The following is a 22,473-nucleotide window of genomic DNA, read 5'->3' as shown; positions in this document are numbered from 1 at the left end:
CCAGTTGCAGTCAGAGGAACCTCACAGACCCAACATAGGATTCCAACATGGCTGCCACTCATATAAACACTGCTACATTTAGTGTTAATTACCCTAATTAACCCTAACCCTTAATTTACATCCACGGGATATAAAAGGTGGAGACGAAGAAGATCCGTGTCTTAAACTCAAATGATCTGGGGGCCACTGAGCGTCTAGTTTGGTCTGTCGGGGCCGGTCAAGTGAAAAAAACTTTAACTAAACAGTTAAATCCCTTGAAAATTCGTAGAGTTACTTCTTACTTTCTGCCACAAACTCAAATTGAAAAGCCTCATTCTTTTAAAGTGAATTTGAACGTAGACTAAAGGAAGTCATTACTGCTTTAACCGTCTCATAAATACCTCATTATTGCTGCCTTGGTTCTTCATCTGTAATTGTTCTCCGATGTTCACTGTTTTGCCAAATCACACGTACGTAACTCACTAAATCCCGTCTTTGCTTTTTAAAAGCGTGTTTTAACCCTGAAATAAAAGGTTTAAATATAGCGCGTGTGAAGTCGTGTTGAGTTCAAACAGACGAGAAAAGAACAAAAGAAGCTGAAGTCTGTCTTTTATAAACGCCTGCACGTCGCTGCGTTTCCTGCTCAGCTCGTGTAAACGGTGACACGTGAGAATCACGCGCTTGTTTTTGGTCGGATGTAAACGCGCCGCTGTTAAGTTCTTCCAAGCTGGAGAAGCTGAGAGTGGGCGTGGTCGAGAATCTGCTTCACAGAGAAACAGCAGACACTAAAACATGTTTTATTTTCTTCTCTGAACAAACTCTCACTGAATGAAACGGTAGATGAGCTAAGGGGTCGAGGGTCGCGGTGTTTATGAACGAGTCAACAAAAACTCACCGGGGTCAGGAGGTCACCGCGGAGTAAGACGGCGATGTCCAAACATCGTCTCGCTTTTCCACCGTGACGACCTACGATCAGCTGATGAGACAAAAACAGAGAAATGACGTGGATTAAAACGTGGTAGTGTCCTCTGAAGACACAGATCTGGCCGTTGTTGACTTTTATTACAGGACCTTTTGAGCTGGAACTCTTTAAGCTTTAACTGTCAGTTAAATCTCTGTGGAAAAAGTCTTTGAACAGAACATGTGAGACACAGATGCCTTCAAGACACAACTCAACCCTGTTTCATGTTACACAAAGTATTTTCTATTTGATACACAAAGTATTTTCTATTTGATACACAAAGTATTTTCTTTTTAATACACAAATTTAAAGCATTCACAAATAAAGGTTGAGAAACATTCTGATGCATCGATAATTGTTTCATCATGGAATCATAAACAAATTCATTATAACTGAGTAGTTTTACCAAGAAAGTCTTACCTCTAAAGTTGAATCCAGTTCAATTCTGTGAGAAAGAAAGAAAGAAAGAAAGAAAGAAAGAAAGAAAGAAAGAAAGAAAGAAGTTTATCAAGTGAATGCTAACTTTTAGTTCATCTATTCAATGCTTACAAAAGCTAGTTTGTCACTGCAGTGCTAGCAACAGCTACTGCATGATTGCTAACAACAGTTAGTCAATCAACTCACTGCTAACAAAAGCTAGCTCATCTAGTGAATTCACTTTCAATTTAATACATTTCAGGTCACTGCTAACAACAGAAAGTTTGTCAAGCCAATGCTAACAACAGCTAGTTCATCTATTCAGTGCCATCAAAAGCAAGTTTTTCTCAAGTCAATGCTAACAGCAGCTAGTTCATCAAGTTAAATCAGTTTCAATTCAGTACAATTTAAGTCAATTACAACAGCTACCTTTGACAAGTCAATGCTAACAAAAGATAGTTTATCAAAACAGCTCATTCATCAATTGAATGCTAACAGTTTGCTCATCTATTCAATGCAACAAAAGCAAGGTCTTTTTTCAAGTCAATGCTAACAACAACATCTAGTCTGTCAATTCAGTGCTAGCAACAGCTACTGTATCAGATCAATGCTAACAACAGCTGGTTTGACAGTTGAATGCTAACAGTAGCTGATGCATCAGTTCAGTTGTTTCATTAAAATGCTTTTAATTCCACTTCAGATTCCAGTTCTGTTCGGATTTTTTGAAACAAGTCGTAAATTAGCATAAACTCAACACTGTAGTAACATTAAAAACTCGTAAATTACTGGATTTAAACGACTTTTTGTCCATAATAATCCTGCCTTTTCATTTCATGAGTGTGTATTGTAATTTTGTTTTATTTCTCTATGACGTCACCGCTCAGTGGTTCCTCGAGTGTAAATTAAGATTAGATTTATATTTGTGTGTTTGATTAAAAGGCCGTTATTTCTTCATTTCTTGTTTCTGTCTCGCCGACATTGACTGTTTAGTTTAATGTCTTTCAGCTGGAACTCTGCCCCCGGTGCATTGTGGGATGAAATCATGTTGACTTTGATTTGGTCTGTTTTCCATTGTTAGCGCACGCTCAGAGTCTCGTTTCACGCTCAGAGTCGCAGTCTTTAAAAGTCCAGAAACACCGGCGGCCGCTCGCCGTCTGTTTGACGGACGGGCGGCTGACGTGGAGGTCAGAGGTCAGTGTCACTAACATGCACTGAAGTTGGGCTGCGAGGCCTGGCTCTGATTCACTCTCTGGCTCCGTCAGTGGAAAAGTCAGCGCTGCGTGTCGTGTGCACAGTGATGCATTTTGCAGATAGTCTAATTACAGGCACTTTTACTGTGCACTCATGCAGCCATCACTAATGTGATCATCACGGGCCAGAGCGTGACGCATGAAAACCAACCGCTGTCTCCACAGACACACATACATACATACATGAGCTAACATGTTCACACGTCAAATCCTGTGTTCAGATTGACGTCAGTGACACAAAGTGACCACATGAGGCAGCAGAGGACCAGCAGCTCCTGTGTCCCTGCGAGTTAAAATCACTGGTTTTCTCTCTGGGCTTTGGTGTGGGAGAGTGAGTGGTTTACAGACTTCAGTTTCCTGTTGGAAGAGTCTGTCTGACAGTGAGATAAAGACGTGAACGTGTTCTTAACATATCGTACGTCAGTATCTTTCATAAAACATGAACTTTCCCTTTAAATGTTTCAGTGGAGGAAACTTTCCTGTGAAAAATCTCTGATTGTTTTCAGCACTCGTTTGCCAGAAGCTGACCAGGAATGTTTATTAATTCCAGCTGCATCGATATCAAATATCACCGTCAGCTCACACACGCACAAACAAAAGGGAAGAGAATTTGAATTCTGCGATTATTTCCACACAGAATCTACATGTAGATGCAGCAACAGTGAAAGGTGCAGTTTATTCTTAGCAGCTGTGGCAGTGGATGTGGTTCAGACCCACGGCTTCACTTCTCTCTACTTAGGCTTTAATTACAAGCCGGAGCGAGAGGAGGAGAAGGAACGAGTCGTCATAAACGAGCAAAGACGCTCGTGGTATTTTAGTCCAACACAGTTTCACTTTTCTCTCTCGACAGTAAACAAGTTTCTATAAACAATGACAATCAGTTTTAAAGGTCCAGTGTGTGAGGATTAGCGACCTCTAATGGTGAGTGTGCACATCACATCATGATTCAGCAAATCAGGGAGCTAAAAGGTCACGTTAATTTAAACAGAAACGATGTCGCGTGTTTGTTTTCTCGGTTTCTTTATCCTCTGTGGATAATCTGTCATTACATTCACTGAAAAAAAAGGTTTCCAAATCTACAAAACTACCAAAAATAGATAAAACTTGTTTACTTTAGTTTGAAGAACTTCATTTTATTATAAACTATTCTAACTTCAGTTATATGACAAAAATATCTTTATGTCTCTTAGTAATTTTAATTAAGAACTTTGAGTGAACTTTTTGGATTATTTTTGACCACCATTTTCTTCCTTTTTTCAGTGAAATCATCACAGTTGTTCTTTTTACCTCAAAACTTCCAGATGTTTTCATAAATTCACGATCGTTCACGATCGTTTGTGTTTAACGTCCTAACTTTTGTCATAAAGTGAAGAATCAACAGCGTGATATTTTACAGTGTGAGATCAGGAGCGAACATGACGGTGGTCAGGAGGAGGAGCCAGGGAGGAGGTGTGTTTATTTGTGGGCGTGTCTGTGAACCTGACACTGAGCATGATTGTGGTCATTCAGATTCCCGGTAGTGAATTTAGTTAACAGGAGGCAGCAAAGTTTCATGTGTTATTTTAAACCTGAACCAGAGTCATGTTCTGGCCTGAGAAACACTTCCTGCTCACACACTGAGGAGGAGGAGGAGGAGGAGGAGGAGGAGGAGCATCAGACTCACTGTGAACTGACAGACTGTCAGACCCGGGGCAGCTCCTGGAGTCCGGAGGCTGAGGTTTGTGTGCGGACATTTCTGGGAAAAGCTCCAGCGCTGACTTTTGCCAAAGAGGAGAACCTGAAGAAGAAGCTGCTGCTGCTCAGATTCTGCTCAGGTTTCCAGTCCGACTCACATTCCAGGAGTTTTCCTCCTCTCTTTCTTCTTCTTCTTCTTCGTGCGCGCTCTCAGTTTTTTTTGGGAATAAAAAATCTCTGAGGATTATCTGGTTCCTGGAGTTGTGGAGTTGTGGAGATGTGGAGATGTGACGTGGTGCAGAACCTTCACAGATGATCTTCAGTCTCCTGGGATTTAACTTGAAAACGTTCTTTCTGCTAAGATGAAGTTCTGGATCTAACGTGTTTTTTTACGCACAGACTTTGGTGAAGAGAATTCTCTGAGCAGGAGAAAATGCTCTGAAGCTTCATCCTCATCTGGAATTAACTGATCGATTGATTGAGCGCAAATGCGCTAAGGACGCGCTGGGGTCTCGGATCCTCTGGATCTTCTCTGTCTTGTCCTCAGTGAGTCTCAGCTCTGTTCTCTCAGCAGAATGAAGCCGTTTGTTGTGTGTGTCTTCTTCATATGTGTCCTGACCTGTACGGGGGACGCGGACAGACGGGTGCGACTGCACCGACGCGTACGGCTGGGACTTTTGGACAAAGAGCGCGTCTCAGGACGCGTGCGCGCCGGGTTTAGTTCCGCCATCGCGGTGCACAGTCCCGGTAGGGACGTTGATGTGCAGGCTGATGAGAGTGTTCCAGTTCTGCAGGGCAGGAGCACAAGGGGTCAGGGCCTGGTGCCAAGGAGAGGGGTGGCCAGACAATCTGGTTTCCCCGTGCAGCAGGATGAGGGAACTCCAGCAGGACCCAGAGCCAGGGTGAGCCGGATGCCCAGCAGTGCCGGGTCACCAAACCTGCTGGCCAGTTTTGCAGGCAAGAACCGGGTGTTGGTGATCTCAGCGCCTCACGACTCGGACGGGTACTACCGCCTCATGATGACTCTCCTGAAACCAGACGTGTACTGTGAGCTCGCAGAGAGACACGTCCACCAGATTGTGATGTTTCACCAGGAGGGCGAGATGGGAGGGAAGGTGAGGAGGATCACCACAGAGGGAAAGGTGATGGAGGAGCCACTGGACACAGCACTCATCCCCAGACTCATGAGCTTTCTCAAGATGGAGAAAGGTAAGAAGTACAAGGTTCTTGAAGGACGTGATGGCCATGAGATGCTCATGTGACCAGGAACCATGACCTACCTGAGCTTTTTGTAGGACATCACAGACCTCACACTCTAAGGCTCAAGATGGTCCTGGTTCCTGGTCAGAGAAACACTGTCCTAACCTGACGACCAATGTTCTGATGACCTTCAGGGAAGTTTGGGATGGTGCTGCTGAGGAAGACCCTGCAGGTGGAGGAGAGGTATCCCTACCCCGTGAGGCTGGAAGCCGTGTACGAGGTCATCGACCAGTCGCCCATGAGGAAGCTGGAGAAGCTGCGGCAGAAGGGCTTCGTCCAGAAGTGCAAAGGAGCAGGAGTGGAAGGTCAAGTGGAGGAGGGAACGCTAGCAGGTGAGAGGGTTGGGTTTTCTTTCCTGTGACGTTACTCGATTAGTTACTTTTTTCAGCTTTTCTCGGGTAAACTGATGGACCTAGTCTGCCCTCTAGTGGATACACATTTAAATGAATAGTTTTTCTCCTGTATACTAAAATATTTCCCACACAAGAGTTCTTATTATGACAACATGGCAAACAGTTTGGTAATATTTGTGTCTGTGTAGAAACACCTTTACAACGAAAACCAGGGAAGAAGATCCTGAGAAAGCCCACACCATCAACAACAACCACCACCACCACAACTGCTACAACCACAACAACTACACGTCCAACCACGACAACCCGGCCCACCACCACCACAACCTGGCCCACCACCACCACAACCAGAGCTACAACAACAACAACAACAACAACAACCAGAGCTACGACAACAACAACAACAACCAGAGCTACGACAACCACCACCAAACCCACCACTACCAGAAGAACCACCACTACCACCACAAGAAGACCCACCACCACGACCACCACCCAGAGACCAACCAGAGCCCACACCACAGCCACGTGGCTCCCAGTCCCCAGAACCACCGCGGATCAGTACTACGACAGCCACAGAGAGAGGGAGTGGTACCCGGCCAGAACCACCCCGGCTGGAGACAACCGCACCAACAAAGAAAACAGCCGCAAGCTAGTTCCTGCTAAACCTTCCAAGATCAAACCAACAAAGAAGAAGAACGGAGGAGAGAAGGTATTTTATTCACAGAGAAGCTTTTTACCAGACGTGAACAAATCCCTGTTCATGAAAGTTCATGTTTTATGACAGTCCAGACTGTCCAAAGATTCACTGAGGACCAGAAAAAGCATCCAAACATCCAAAAACACACTTTTAAAAAAAATAAACGCAACATTTAGCCAAACAAGACATCAGAAAATAAACAGAACTTATTAAGTCTGAAATGTCTTCAGCACCAGTGATTCCTAAAGACTGGGTTGGGACCCACCAGTGGATCAGGGAACATTTTTTGGGGTCTCGTTTCTGAAACAAAAATTTAAAACAAGTCAGAATTCTGTTTTTTTTTCCCCTCACAATTCTGAGATTAAGAGTGTGGAGATTAATTCTGAGATTAAATACAATTCTGATTTAAATCCCAGAATTAGGGCCACATGTGATAATTGTTATTGAAAACAAAATTTGGAAAAAAGACAGAGATTTACGTCCGAAAAAAAATCTGATGATGTTGAGATAAATCCTGATAAATTCTGAGGGGGAGGATGTTGAGATTAAGTCTGAGATTAATCTCAGTTTTCTGACTTCTTCTCTTTATCTGTGACTAAAACATGACTTTTGACTTCTTTATTCTCTTGAAATTAAGCGATAACACGCTTTAATGTGCGCAGGTGTTGAATAACGAGCACGAGGACCGGTACGAGCCGAGCAAGCCGACGGTGAGCGATCCCGAGGAGGCAGAGACCGTCCCCCCCGACACCAGTCCCACCAAGAAGGTCAAGGTCAAACAGAACAAGCTGGACAAGAAGAAGAAGAAGGCGGACAAGGCCGTGAAGAAGGCAGAGAGGAGAGGGAAGGCGGGGAAGGAAGGAAAGATCGGAGCCAAGAAAAACGTCAAGAAGCCGCTGAAGTATCCAGAACCAGAGGAGTTCCCGAAACCCACGAAGAGGCCGACGACGCCTCCTCCTCCGAAAGGATCCCTGGAATCTTTCCTGGATTATTTTGAGAACAGGAGGCGGCTGCTGGTGAGAGCATGACATCACACTCACGGTCGCTCTGGTTCTGGTACGAGGAACAGTCAGATGAGATCACTGCTAATACTCGTAATATATGTTAGCATACTGCTAGTTAGCTTAGCGTAGCATATATATATATATATATATATGTATATTAAGAATCTGAAAATGAGATTAAAGGGTTAAATATCTCAGAGTTGAAGGTGAACGCAGCAGCAGGAGGAGGAGGAGTTTGTTTTAACACAGAAGTGGAAAAAAAGCCCAAACATTTCCACATCTGGAAAAGCCGTGTATTTTTAGATTCCTGTGAGCGTTGAAGCAGCAGAATTCTCGACTTTTTTCTTTCTAATAATCAATGTTTGTGATGAAATCACAGTCTGTGAGCTCCGTCCTGCAGGTTAATGCAGACATCACTGTGTGTGTGTGTGTGTGTGTGTGTGCGTGCGTGCAGCTGGTGACGTCTCCCAGTGAGGACGACAGGATGTATGCTCAGCAGAGAGACGAGTATCTGGAGTCTGTGTGTGAGATGGCCATCAGGAAGGTGTCCATCATCACCATCTTTGGTTCCCTCACCAACTCCACCATGAAGATCGACCACTACCAGCTGGGTGAGTGAGTGAGTGAGTGAGTGAGTCCACCTGTTCGTGCTGATGGTTTGTGGCTCACAGAGTCTGTAAAACAAGATGTTTGGCACAAAAACAAAGAGTCATTTATAAAACATCGAATAAAAGGCTGTTACAGATTCATTTTAATCAGATTAGATTAGTGTCTTATTACAAAAGATAAAATGGTAAAATATACTGTAAGTACAGATAATGAGTCATTATATGCTGTGACAATGTGGAAAACACTGAGAAAATCAGTGATTTTAGCTCGCAGACACACAGGAGCTGCTGGTCCTCTGCTGCCTCGTGTGGTCACTTTGTGTCACTGACTTTAAATCAGAATGAAGGATTTCAAACAACTCCTGTGTGTGTGATGTTCAAATCACTGGTGTTCTCTCTGGGCTTTGGTGTGGGAGAGTGAGTGGTTTTATGAAACGACACAAACTTGAGTTTTGTGGTAAAGATTATTTGAAGCAGGTGTAGAGTTTATGTGGCAGCTTCTTCCTCTTTTTGATGAAGTCAGAGGTGAACACATGTTTGTCTTCCTCTGTCCTGGTTTCACCGTCCTCCATCCACGACGTCAGACTCAGCCAAAGCCACAGGATTGTGTTGTTGCCGGTGCAGGTGAAGACAGACAGACAGGCAGACAGACAGGCAGACAGACATCAACGTTTCCTTTCATATTAGGATCAAACGTTCACTTAGGTTGTTTGGATTTATGTGAACAAAGGTCAAAGGTTAAACAGTGACCTCACAAGACACACTTTGACCTCTTGAACACACTTGAAACCGTTACGCGCACGCACACACACACACACACGCACACACGCGCGCACACACGCGCGCACACACGCACACACACGCACACGCACACACACACGCACACAGGACATTCTGTCTGGTCCTCACATATTTTTAAAGACTTTTTGAGGGTAAAGACCTGGTTTTGGTTAAGGTTAGTTATTAACTAGGTTAGTGTTAGTTATTAACTGGTTATGGTTAATGTCAGTGTTAGTCATTAACTGGTTATGGTTAAGGTTAGTTATTAACTGGTTATGATTAGTGTAAGTCATTAACTGGTTATGGTTAAGGTTAGTGTTAGTCATGAACTGGTTATGGTTAAGGTTAGTTATTAACTGGTTATGGTTAAGGTTAGTTAGTCATTAACTGGTTATGGTTAAGGTTAGTGTTAGTGTTGGTCATTAACTGGTTATGGTTAAGGTTAGTTATTAACTGGTGAGGGTTAGTGTTGGTCATTAACTGGTTATGGTTAAGGTTAGTTAGTCATTAAGTGGTTATGGTTAAGGTTAGTGATCAGGCTTTGTTTAGTTTGTCCAAGGTGTGAGGACATTTTGTTTGTCCTCACAATGTTAAAGGGACATTTTTGGTTGTAAAGACCTGGTTTTAGGGTTGAATTTGACATAAAGGTTAAAGTAATGTGTGTGTGTGTGTGTGGTAATTAAAGGTCCTCCCTCTCTGGCTCGTGTATAAGTGACGTTGAATAAAAGCGTCTCTGTGTGTTTTTATTCTGCTCTTGGCTGCACAGTCTGTCTTAAAGGTGTAGTTCAGGTTTATTTTGAGGTTCCAACACAAATAAAACACTGATGTCACAGCGGTCAGAGACCAGGCCGACACACACACACACACACACACACCACAAAAGACTCAGAAAATCAAAGTCTGTGATATCTGAAGAACAGCAAATAACCACTCACTCTCCCACACCAAAGCCCACAGAGAAAAGCAGTGATTTTAACATCACACAGGAGTTGTTGATCCACTGCTGCCTCCATCACTAAGTTCTAATGTCTGATTTTAATCAATTCGGCTGTTAAACTATTTCATTTAGGCTGAACTCAGTGACACAAAGTGACCACACGAGGCAGCAGAGGACCAGCAGCTCCTGTTTCTCTGTGAGCTAAAATCACTGATTTTCTCTATGAGGTTTGGGGTGTAGTTATATATATACATATATATATATATATATATATATATACATATCTAAATTCAAAGTAATACTCACAGAATGTGACCGCCGTCTCCTCTGGTCTGCAGAGAACGACAAAGCGATGAAGGGTCTGCGGCAGGAGGACCTGGTGAACCAGGACCTGATCACAGAGCTGAGGAAAGAGTTCAGTATGACACACGACGACTTCTACATGGTCCTCACTGACACCGACATGAAGGTCAAGGTAACGCACGCGTCTGAACCACTTCCTGTCAGAATATACTCACGTGCACATACACACACACACACACACGTTCTACTGTACTCACACAACAACAACACAAGTCATGTGACTATTTCCTGGTTTCTTTACTCCATAAAAACAAAGAAATCATTCAAACTCAATCATTTTGTGTTTGTGGACAAAAACAAAGACAATAATTAACAGTGAGAATAAAACACTTTTAATCTCATTTCTTCACAGGTTTCTGTTAATTCTCCAGTAAAAAAGCACAGTTTTTTTGGTCTCATATTCACTCGTTCACCCTCCGTCTGCTCGTCTCTGTGGACGCAGACAGGACAGACGTGTCCTCGTGAAAAAAACACACAACGCCACCTTTTCCATGACACCTCTGTGTGTGTGTGAGACGCTGTTTTTGGACACTTTGGTCAAAGAGCTCAGTGTTCTCGTCTCTGCAGAGGGCGGGACACTCAGTGGGCGTGGCCAAGAGACAGAAGTGAGACGAGGGGCAGATTCAGGAAAAACATTACAACATTCATTCATTCATTTCCTAAATAAAGTGAAAATGGAAGTTAATCAGAAAAACCTTCAGCATGGGTCAAAGGTCACACAGAGACAATTTTTTTATGAGGAATGCATCTTTTTTTTACAGAAACAAAAAAACACTAAATAACTTTTCTTTAATAAGATGAAGCTTTAATTAGCAGTAACGAGAGAAAACAACAGTTTTTTCTGATTTTTACTTTATTATCTTCTGAGTTAAGGTATAAAAAGAAAAGGACGACTCATTTTAAACAAAAATCACTCAAAATCAAAGTTTTATCCAGTTTTGACCTCTGACCTCTGTGTGTGTGTGTCAGCAATCCTACGAAGTCCCGATCGCGATGAAGGCCGTGTTCAACTACGTGGACACGTTCACGTCTCGGATCAGAGAGATGGAGCAGCAGAAGCGAGACGGCGTCGTCTGTAAGAAGAAGGACAAACCCAGATCCCTGGAGAACTTCCTCTCCAGGTCACATGAGGGGGCGGGGCCAAATGAGCTTCTGTTGCTTGTTTGAAGTTCAGAGTTTTTAGTTCTGATGTAAATGAAACGCAGCAAAAGATTTAAGTCGCTTTAAAAGACGTAAAAACTATCGTATCGGACTGATGACGGTTGATATGGTAGATACTAGAGACACCACGATACGATATTATCACGATATTCAAGTTACGATATTCAAGTCACAATAGGATATTATCATGATATTCAAGTCACGATATTCAAGTTACAATACGATATTGTCATGATATTCAAGTCATGATACGATATTATCATGATATTCAAGTCACGATACAATATTGTCACGATATTCAAGTCACGATACGATATCATCATGATATTCAAGTCACGATACGATATCATCATGATATTCAAGTCACGATACGATATTATCACGATATTCAAGTCACGATACGATATTAGTTTTAGGAATATTTGCTGTTTTTGTTGTGGAGTCTCCGTGGAAATGTTAATTCCAGATTATGGTGCTGTGGCTGTCATGTAATACTGTGAGTTCCACTGACCGTTAATCCAGGCTGAATCTATCCATGATTGTAGGTTCCGGTGGAGGCGTCGCCTCTTCATTATCTCCGCCCCCAACGACGAGGAGTGGGCGTATCAGCAGCAGCTCTACGGCCTGAGCAGTCAGGCCTGTAATCTGGGTCAGTCACACGCTATCACACAGTTTACATTTAATCTGGTTTTTCATTCGTGTTTAAATATTATTTAACTGCAGATTATAAACACACAGGTTTTATCAGCTTCAGTTTAGATTAGTGAAAAATTTCAAACTTTATTCATGTTTTCAGGTTTTTTTTTAAGATGTCCGATTAAATCTTTTTTAGGATTTCAGATTTTTATGACTGTAAATAAACTTTTATAAACTTTATTCTATATAGTTTAAAATGTCTAATTCATTACTTTGCTGAACGTCCGTGCTAATTTTTGGGACTGTGTTTTGTTTTTTTGAGTCACATGACTCGGTCACATGACTCAGAGGAAGCTCTTGTTTCTTATCAGCAGATTTTTTCCCCTCATGTTGTTGTTTTTGGTTCGTGGATCTGCTGACTGCACTAAAAAAGCCTCGAAGGATTCACCCTGTCATTCAGGACTACAGTTTCTCTGACCCACAGCAACCACAGACCATAATTTCTTCTTCTTCTTCCCTTAAAAAACCCCACAAACAGAAAATGGGTCAAAGTGTAAACAACAAACAGCTGATCACAATCATTCAAACACTCACACAGATGTTTGTTTCCTCTGTCGTTGCCATGACGACGCAGGTCTGAGACACATTGCCATCCTGAAGCTCGTCGGCACAGAGACACTAGATATGGGCGGAGTCTTGGAGCTCTATCCAATCAATGGTGAGAACTTTTTTTATGTACTTATTTATTTATTTAGAAAATGAGGAACATCTGCTCACACTCACAGTTTTAACTGAACACTCTCTCACACCAAAGCCCACAGAGAAAACCAGTGATTTTAACATCACAGCACACAGGAGTTGTTGTTTCACTAAGTTCAAATTTGTTATTTTGTAAATTCGGCATTTAAATTCCGTCGTTCAGATTGACCTCAGTGGCACAAAGTGACCACACGAGGCAGCAGAGGACCAGCAGCTCCTGTGTCCCTGTGAGCTCAAATCAGTGATTTTCTCTATGGGCTTTGGTGTGGGAGAGTGAGTGGTTTACAAAGTTCAAGTTCCTGTTGTAAAAGTGTGTCTCACAGTGAGATAAAGACGTGGACGTGTGTGTCTTAAGTACCTCCTTCCTCTGGTGAATCCAGGCAGTGCCACTGTGGAGCGCGAGGGTCTGTCGGCGACGCTGGTGAAGGACATGAGGAACTACTTCCAGATCAGCCCCGAGTACTTCTCCATGCTGCTGGTGGGGAAGGACGGCAACGTGAAGTCGTGGTATCCGTCGCCCATGTGGTCCATGGCCATCATCTACGACCTGGTGGACTCCATGCAGCTGCGCCGGCAGGAGATGGCCATACAGCAGTCGCTGGGCATGCGCTGCCCCGAGGACGAGTACGGCGGCTACGGTTACCACCAACACGGATACGAACACGGCTACCAGGACGGCTACCACCAGGGCTACGGCTACTAACTGCTGTGTGTGTGTGTGTGTGTGTGTGTGTGGGCTAAACCGTGAGCACACGCGTCAAACCTGTACGTCTCGTGTCCTTTAACGTTTGCTAGCACTTAGTGGAAGCTTCCACAGCGAGTTTATGCTGTCGTTCTAATCACTTTAAAGGGGCAGTTTGGGATTTTTTGAGGTAAAACTCTGATTTTAGCCACTTAAAGGTTCACTGTGTCACATTCACCAGGGTTTATGGGCAGAAAATAGATAAATATATAAAGAAAGAAATATAGAGTCCTTAAGTGTACAACAGCTTTAAATTAAAAGTTGTTGTAAAATAAGCCTTTTATACGAGGAATATCACAGACTACAGCTTTAACATGAGGCTCGCCTGATTAAAATCTACAGCACCTCAAGTGTGCACTACTTTAAGAGCATGTTGATGCTTTTACTGAGCTGTTTCAACAGGAAACTGACGTTTGGGACACTTTATTAAATTGCTCACTGTCCCACACCAAACCCCATAGAGAAAAGCAGCGTTTTTAGCCAGTAAGGACACAGGTGTTGTTGATCCACTGCTGCCTCTATCCTGAGGCTTAAAGGTGTTATTTTGTAAAATTCTGTGTTTGAAATCCTTTGTTCAGATTGACCTCAGTGACACAAAGTGACCACACGAGGCAGCAGCAGACCAGCAGCTCCTGTGTCCCCGCCAGCTAAAATCACTGGTTTTCTCTGTGGGCTTTGGTGCAGAGGATTACAAAGCAACACAAACCTCAGTTTCCCGTCAGAAAATGTTGTGTAACAGTGAGATAAAGACGTGAACATGTTCTGAAGATGTCGTACACTTAAACCAACATGTGTGTGTGTGTGTTTCTCAGCACACATAAACCTCATTCAAACCCCACTCCATAAATCCTGAACTGCCCCTTTAAGTGGCTTTAATCACAGTTGATGAGTTATGACGTGGACGAGCCTGGAGGTTCAGGGATCTGATGTTTTCTTCCTGTTTGTGTGTTTTAAACAGAGTTTTGCACGTTGTTGTTGTTGTTGTTGTTGTTGTTGTTATTGTTGCGTTTTAAATGTTTTATTTCTGTAAATCTTCCAGGTCAAACTCACATCATCCTCCTCCATGTTCAGGCACAGACTTTTATTTTGTAGATATCAGGCTGATGCAGTGCAGTTATCAACCTTTTTTATTTTTTATTTTATTTTGAAGGAAATAAAGAAAGCTGTCACATTATTTTGTAAAGTTTCCGTTTCTATAACATGTTTTTATTTATACTCTTTTCTTTTTTTTTGTCCCAGTATGAAAATAAACGTTTGTTTGCTGCCACACGTGGTCTCTGAATTGTTATCAGTGAAGCTACAGCTCCACCTAGTGGTCAAATAAGGGTACATACTCCCAGTTCATGCTGTTCATGCTCTATATTGAACATTACGGGATGTTCATTTGCGTATTTCTTTACATAAAAACAAACAGTAACTTTGTCATGTGTGGATAAATAAAGTCAAATTAAAGTGAACTAAAGACACTTTAGAAATAACTCTTATAAGTTTCTCTTTGACTTTAAATCAAAGCTAAATTCAGCTGAAATATGTACAAAAACATGCTGTAAAAGCAGAAGTCTCTTTTCTCTTCACTATAACTTACTGTTATTTAAAAGAAGTTTGCTTTTATTGATATATTTATTCACAGTTTTATCTTTAAAAACAAACAAACAAACAAACAAACATTCATACATGTTTATGGCACAAATCAGTCCACGAGTGACAGGTTTAAGGCTGTGTGGGTTGTTGTGTGTTTTTTGTTGTTTGTGCTTTGATTAATTCACATTTTGGAGGTCAATAATGTTTCCATTCATGGTCCTGGTTTCAGACTGTTGTGTATTTAAAATGACACACTGTGGTGTTTACACAAGAGCTGCATGAATTCATTATCATCATTATTATTATTCTAATAATCAGCTCCTGAATTAATCATTAAAGGTTTCGTTTACTTTGAAAACAAAATAAAAAGTCAGAATTCTGTTTTATTTTGTTTCACAAATGTGGCTCTGATCGTCTTCTGCAGATTTCAGCTGAAAATCTTTGCATTGTGTGAGGATGTCAGACACTTTAGTGACATTTAACACTTTCTTCTGACCAAAGAACTCGTTGTTGTAACGGGAAAATAATATAAGAGATTAAATTCCCTGCGCCGTGCTGGTTTCACACTGGCTGCGTGTTTCTGTTTCACACAGAATTCATCTTTAAACATCATTAAACATACTTTAAAATACTCGTCTGTATTTAACTTAGCCGCAAAAGTGCATATTTCACAATAAAAGCCTGATTAGATAAATATGAATGGATTTACAAACTTCAGTTTCCTTTTGGAAAAGTCTGTCTCATGACAACATAAAGAGATAAATATGTTTTTTATTATTATTTTTGTAAGCATTTAATTGTTTTATTGTTTTTATTTCTGTCATTTTTCAGCTTCTTAAATGTGAATAGTTATCTCATTCCTTTGCTCCATTTAACAAATAAATCATTCAAACTGAATCATTTTGTGTTTGTGGACCAAAACAAGACATTTTGTGGACACTGGACATCCTTGTGTCTAAAATAATGTTGAATATCTTTGGTTCATTTGAGGACGGCAGCCATTTAGTGATTTTTTCTGTTTTTGTTGACCTTTCCTATTCTCTGAACTATGACGACATGATGATGTGAATGAATGAAAATAAAGGGCCGCGTGTGAAAGCAGCCTGAGACACCGCACGGTCGAGTAAACACCAACATTTACAAGAATAAAAGTCTGAAAGTCACCTGCGTTCAAAGAGCTGCACCTTCAGCAGGAATGACACGAGGATGTGACACTGAGGCTCCTCCCACTGGACCGTGTCAGCAGCCACACACACACACACACACACACACACACACAGCAGCCTTCAGCACCTGACAGGAGTCAGACTGTGTTTGTCCACCGAACGTCCCGTCGCACAGACAGAGTGGACATGTAACAGTGTGGCGTTCAGGAGGACAGGAGGACATTCAGCAGAGAAGACGCTCGTCCTCCGTCCTGTCCTACAGAGACTCCTCCTCAGACTCACTGTCAGAGTTTGGCTTGGACAGAAGCTCCAGCTCCTCGCCGTCCTGCAACATACGGCGTGATCATGGTGAATGTCACAGATCAGGGTTTGTTTTTTAAAATGTCAGTTTAAGTCTACGACATCTTTAGAACACGTTCACGTCTTTATTTCACTGTGAGACAGACTTTAACAACAGGAAACTCAAGTTTGTAAACCACTCACTCTCCCACACCAAACCCCACAGAGAAAATCTGGGATTTCAGCTGCGGGGACACAGGAGCTGCTGGTCTATATACTGTATATATATGTGTGTGTGTGTGTGTCTCTCACCCCTCTGGACCTCTCAAACACCTCCCCGTTGATGACCCTCAGCTTCTCCTGCTGCAGACTGTACTCGGGGTCTTTGAGTCGGCTGGCGTTGTAGATGAAGATGGACAACAGGACCACGGGCGCCTGCAGGAAGAAGTCCAACGAGGGGCGGAACTCAAAGAGGAAGTAGGAGAGCGCGGCGACGAGGACGGTGGTGACCTGTCCCGTCAGCACGTGGAACATGTTGTCTCTGAACTTCAGGATAAACGCCACAGACAGACCCAGAGCGGCTGACGGGACACAAGACAGCGTCTCACGTCTCAAGACTTCAAAACTATATCTTATCATCCAATCATTATCATTTTTAATAAAAGAAATGCTCATTTAGCCAATGAATAAACTTTATTTAGGTATAATTTAATCAGAAATGACAAAGAAAGGCAATAATTATCTTTATTTAGTAATGTAGCTGCATTTAAACTAATTATTTTAATTGATTGTTAATCCATAAACACGTTTATAAACATAGAAGAAAAACTGGCTCAACCTGAGGGATAATTCCCACTCTGCTTTATCTCATTTCTTTCTTTATCATGAGTTCAAATGTTTATTTAGCTGCTAAAATCTATGTTTTTTATTAGAAATATAATATAATATAATATGACAGGATGAGAAAATGAATGACAAAACCTATTCTTTGTAATGTTAATACCTGCAATAAAGTCCAAATGTCCCAATATATGAGATATCTTTCAAAATAAAGCTGTTCTGTTTCTCTGAGCTCAGGGATTTATTGTCTGATATAAATGTTCATTCTTCTCACAGTGACTATTAAATATTGTAAATTAAAAGAAAATGTACAGTCATGTGTGTATTTTGGTTGTTTATACAGTCGTTAACGTTCATTCTAAATAACATCTGGTGTGTTTTATTCACATGAGTAAGAAACAGTGAAACGTGCATAAAAATGTGGTCAAATAATGACGTTAAAAACGGAGTATTCCCACATTATTATATGTTGATTCCATCAATGTTTATATCATATTATATTTCTATTTTGTATTTTATTGTTAATTATATTCATATTTCATACTTTAATACTTTGATTTTGTTGCTTTTTGTCTCTGATTCTTTTCCAGTTGTAACAAGTGAACGTGGGATTAATAATCTGATGTCATCTAATCTGAAAGTGACTCACCAGTGACCAGAACCAAAGCCAGAGAGAAGACGTTGTGTCCGTGCAGGAGGCCGCAGTGAGCCGTGAGACCTCGCGCCTCGCTGCCGAGCCCCAGGGTGAGAGCGTTAAACACCACGCCGAAGCCGTATCTATGGCAACCAGGAGGAGGAGGAGGAGTTACAGAGAGGAAGCTGTGTCTGTGTGTGTGTGTGTGTGTGTGTGTGTGTGTGTGTGCGTCTTACAGTTTGCTGTTCTGGATGAAGATGCTCTCCGTCAGCTGCTCTCCCTCTTTGAGGATCTTCTCGTTGTAGATGTTGGCCATGGACGCGACGACGCACTGCAGCAGCAGCAGAACGTGACCGACTCCGAAAGACCGCAGTCTCCCCGCGACGCTGTCGCTCCACGCCTGGACGGACGCAGACGACGACCACGACTCACTGACGAGACGACAGGAGACGACAGGAGACGGAGACGTCTCCTCACATTGTTTATGAGCTACTGTCGTTCTTTAAAAGCACTTTATTTAAAACACAGATCAGAATCATGGTGTGAATAAATCACCTGCTGCTGTTCCTCATCTGCTCCAGCAGCTGCGTGTAGAGCACACAGGAGTTGGACGGGGTGGACAGGACGTTCAGGTGGACGCGGTGGACGGAGCCAGCACTCTGGCTGCTTCCCGATCCCGTCGTCAGGGACGCGATGGACAGGAAGAGGACCAGTAACGCTGCCCACTGGACCCAGGACAGACGCCGCCTGGAGGACAAGACCGGGAATGCTTTGTTTATTCATTTAATTTCATTTCATTTCATTTCATTTCATTTCATTTCATTTCATTTCATGTATACGTAATATCACTGTAAGGTGACTTACTTCAACACAACTCTGAAGAGCACAGCCGTGGTGAGGATGACAAAGTTAGAGAACAACACTGCCATGGCCTGGAGAGAAGAGGAATCACAGGAGCTCATGTTTTCTGGAATCTACTTATAAGTCATAGACTTAATAGAAAATCAGTGATTTGAGCTGCTGGTCCTCTGCTGCCTCGTGTGGTCACTGTGTGTCATTGAGGTTAAACTGAACCATAGATTTTAAAAGCCGAAGTGACAAAATCAGACATTTGAACTTAGTGATGGAGGCAGCAGTGGATCAACAACTCCTGTGTGTGTGTGTGTGTGTGTGTGTGTGTGTGTGTGTGTGTGTGTGTGTGTGTGTGTGTGTGTGTGATGTTAAAATCACTGATTTTCTCTATGGGCTTTGGTGTGGGAGAGTGAGTGGTTTACAAACGTCAGTCTCCTGTTGTAAAGTCTGTCTCACAGTGAGATAAAGACTTGAAACCTGTTCTTAAGATATTATTCACTAAAGTTGGCATGGATTTTATGAGGTGAGACTTTTACTGAGTGGTTAAAAACAAACATTTCTCCAGTATGTTTTCACTATGAATCTCACGGCCAACTTCATGCTGCTTCTGGTCTGTGTGTAAAACAGTTACTTCATGTGCTGAATAATAAACCCTGAGAGGTCATTATTTAAAGAATAGTGCATGTTGTTTGAGTCGATAAAGTTGTATTTCCTTGTGTTGCTGGCGTTTACTCACAGGCTGAATGTAGGTGAGCACGAAGAAGATGATGAGGTTGTCTAGAAAGTAGAGGAAAGCCGGGACGGCCCACTTCAGGGAGCTGAGGAAGGACGAGAGCGAGGAATAGCCGAGTTCTCTGCAGGATCGTCCCTCTGTCCAAACAGACAGACAGACAGACAGACAGACAAGACGAGTTCACACAGACACGCGTCAGCTGTGACATCCGACGCAGCTGTGACATGTGACGCTCACCTCGCACTATGACCCTGAGAGACATCACCAGGCAGAAGAGGAGTTTGAGGGCCTCAGCGAAGAGATTGACAGACGCAGGCAGGAAGTCGTACTTGTTCTCTGTCAAAGAGAAAAACACGACGTGAGGCTTTCACATGTCTGCTGATGTGAACACAAACCTGATAGAAAACTTCATCCACCTGCATTGGCAGAGAACCTGAGCAGCAGGATGCGACTGGTTCCCATGGTGACGCAGCCCAGGCCCAGGGCGACGGTGTAGGCCGACGACCGCGAGCACAGCGTGGGGCAGGAGCGACCGCGCTCCATGGCTGCTCAGACCTGCAGGAACACCATCAGCAGCACACACAGGCACAAACAGTGACTCCACCACACTGTCTAAGAGGATTATCTTCATCAGGAACGAATATTTCTGTTCTTTTCTTCATTCATTGTTGAATTGGTCAAAAGAAAGTGTTGAAAAGTGTTTGTCAAACCTGGAAATGACATTTAAGAAGCTGAAAAATCCCAGAAACATTCAATTATTATAAATTATTCATTTATTATCAAATGAGTTACACTTAATGACGGATGGACGCAATCCTCTGGTAATCCCGACACAAAACGCTTTTCTAAAGAACATTAAATGAATTTATTCCACAAATATGTATGTGATTAATGATGAATTTCATCATATGTTAAAATTCTGTGATATCACTTTTTAAAAATCTACCTTTCCTCACTTTTATAATGATTATATAATGTTTATTTAACTTAAACTGACTGAGGAGTAATACATTAAAAAAAGGAGAAATTAAATATTTTAAATTCCATTTCAATAAAATTAAAATCAGCCATATAGGAGAAGACAATACAAATGTATTGGTTGTATGAGTTAATGTAAAATAAAATAATAAAATGTGTCTTTAAAAGTTCAGAACAACAGCTGTGAGTCATTTTTAACCAGATTGAAGACATAATCCGATTATTAACCACATTCATGGAGAACCGCGGCCTCACAAGTGTTTTTTATTCATATTATAACATCAGTTTTTAAACTGTACTTTTTACCTTTATTCAGTCAGTGTTTACACACGAACTGATGACGTGTGTTAGCAGCCGAGTGTTAGCACAGTTAGCTTCAACAAACTCCTCGTTCGGTGAAAACAACACGCGTTTCCTTTCACGCGTTCACATTAATGTAAAGATAAATGTTTAGAGAACGTATTAAAAACGTAAAAACTCACACAGACTCACGTGTTTTTCTCCGTTTTCAGCGACAAACACCTGAAGCATCCTAATGTTTTTACTGCTACAGCTGCTGCTGCTGCTGCGGCACTTGTTCTTCCGGGTTCTTCTGCGCAGGCGCGGTGACGCAGTCTGTTTTCAGGTTTCCCGCCTCTGATTGGCGAAACTTTAAAAAGATAAAAATCACAAAAACTGAGACAAAAAGACAATAAATCTAAATAATAATGCTATATTTTGGACAAATATTAACACGAAGAGACGAAAGATGATAAAAATGAACATAAAGATGCAAAAATAACCTAGAATTCAATGAACTTCACAACAATTCAACATCATTTACAGTAATTTAACTTTTAACTCAGGGGGAACTTTATCTCTTCGTTTTTTCAAGCAAATAACAAAAAGATAAAGAGACGAAAATGAACATAAATGACAGTTAAGATGACGAATAACCACAAACGAATCATAAAGAGACATAAAGTATCCAATAAGATACAGAAAATTACAATAAAATGACCATAAAGGTGCAAAAAATAACCCCAAGCATCAAAATCTGCAAATATTTTGATTTAAACTCAATATACTATATAAATAATATATAAAATATATAATATAAATTTACAGTAATTCAACTTTTAACTCTCAGGGTGTACTCAAATTAAAATAAATGGCAATAAAGATGTAAACTAAACACAAATGAATCACAAAGAGAGAGAAATTAACCCATACGATAAACAAAAGAACAAAAAAATGACCATATTACCAATGACCATAAAGACGCAAAACATCCACAAATGGTCTCCAAAGAGACAAAAATCATATGAGAGACACAAAATGACAATAAATTGACCATTAAGATGTCAAATAACCACATCATTATTTCAAAATACCACATAGGAGACACAAAATGTGGATAAAATGAGCACAAAAATGCAAGCTAACCACAAAATAATCATAAGAGATATGAAAATGCCCATTTATTTAACCACCACAGCACCCTCTACAGGACTTTAGCAGTAACTGCAACGTAAAAATCAATAATCATGAAAGAAAAAATGGTCACAATCAGTGAGAAAGAAAAACTATAAATACGTACAAATAAATGTAAATAAGTGTTTTTTAGACTAGTTTTCTGCTCCATAAATAAAAAATAAACAGTAAAAGTTTACAGTGGTGTTTTTTTGCCCTTTAATTGTGACTCGTTTTGGTCGTGGGAAATTCTGAGGTCTCAGAAATGTGTAGAGTAATTTATAACCACACTGTTGTTGAGTTTTATTTTAGAGAAGATGAAATAAACACACGTTTGAAGGAGATGATTCACAGAAACATGAGGTTTCCGTCTG

General features: G+C 41.5%; 2 protein-coding genes across 4 annotated transcripts; one reads left to right on the top strand and one right to left on the bottom strand.

The window, feature by feature from the left end:
* The first annotated feature begins 4,150 nt into the window (after nt 1-4,150).
* ccdc80 (coiled-coil domain containing 80) lies at nt 4,151-14,758 on the top strand. The gene is made up of 10 exons (XM_058618453.1): nt 4,151-5,490; nt 5,676-5,873; nt 6,083-6,606; nt 7,257-7,610; nt 8,053-8,209; nt 10,262-10,398; nt 11,256-11,407; nt 11,993-12,096; nt 12,718-12,801; nt 13,223-14,758. The coding sequence occupies exons 1-10, from the start codon at nt 4,857-4,859 to the stop codon at nt 13,543-13,545; spliced, it is 2,667 nt and encodes an 888-aa protein (XP_058474436.1). The 5' UTR covers nt 4,151-4,856; the 3' UTR covers nt 13,546-14,758.
* An 80-nt stretch (nt 14,759-14,838) lies between these two features.
* On the bottom strand, nt 14,839-21,225 carry slc35a5 (solute carrier family 35 member A5). 3 transcript variants are annotated; one of them, XM_058618465.1, is made up of 10 exons: nt 21,130-21,225; nt 20,086-20,224; nt 19,907-20,005; nt 19,673-19,806; nt 18,949-19,016; nt 18,640-18,831; nt 18,321-18,515; nt 18,100-18,227; nt 16,923-17,191; nt 14,839-16,656 (listed from the first exon to the last, which is right to left on the bottom strand). In XM_058618465.1, exons 2-10 carry the CDS (start codon nt 20,210-20,212, stop codon nt 16,588-16,590), a joined length of 1,281 nt encoding a protein of 426 aa, XP_058474448.1. In that variant the 5' UTR covers nt 20,213-20,224; nt 21,130-21,225; the 3' UTR covers nt 14,839-16,587. The 3 variants fall into 3 exon arrangements, with proteins under 3 accessions (XP_058474448.1, XP_058474458.1, XP_058474466.1); XM_058618475.1 differs by having other exon boundaries at nt 21,140-21,225; XM_058618483.1 differs by lacking the exon at nt 21,130-21,225 and having other exon boundaries at nt 20,103-20,218.
* Nucleotides 21,226-22,473: the final 1,248 nt, after the last annotated feature.

Source organism: Solea solea, chromosome 2, assembly GCF_958295425.1.
Source record: "Solea solea chromosome 2, fSolSol10.1, whole genome shotgun sequence".
Lineage (NCBI taxonomy): Eukaryota > Metazoa > Chordata > Actinopteri > Pleuronectiformes > Soleidae > Solea > Solea solea.
This window is presented reverse-complemented; position numbering and strand designations above follow the sequence as displayed.

Excerpts from the sequence above, each read along its gene's own strand:
- ccdc80 (XM_058618453.1), top strand. The coding sequence starts at position 4,857 with ATGAAGCCGTTTGTTGTGTGTGTCTTCTTCATATGTGTCCTGACCTGT. Across the intron at positions 10,399-11,255 it reads ACACCGACATGAAGGTCAAG|CAATCCTACGAAGTCCCGAT; the intron begins GTAACGCACGCG and ends TGTGTGTGTCAG. Across the intron at positions 11,408-11,992 it reads CTGGAGAACTTCCTCTCCAG|GTTCCGGTGGAGGCGTCGCC; the intron begins GTCACATGAGGG and ends CCATGATTGTAG.
- slc35a5 (XM_058618465.1), bottom strand. The coding sequence starts at position 20,212 with ATGGAGCGCGGTCGCTCCTGCCCCACGCTGTGCTCGCGGTCGTCGGCC. Across the intron at positions 19,017-19,672 it reads TGCTCACCTACATTCAGCCT|GCCATGGCAGTGTTGTTCTC; the intron begins GTGAGTAAACGC and ends TCTTCTCTCCAG. Across the intron at positions 18,516-18,639 it reads CAGATGAGGAACAGCAGCAG|TGAGTCGTGGTCGTCGTCTG; the intron begins GTGATTTATTCA and ends TCGTCTCGTCAG.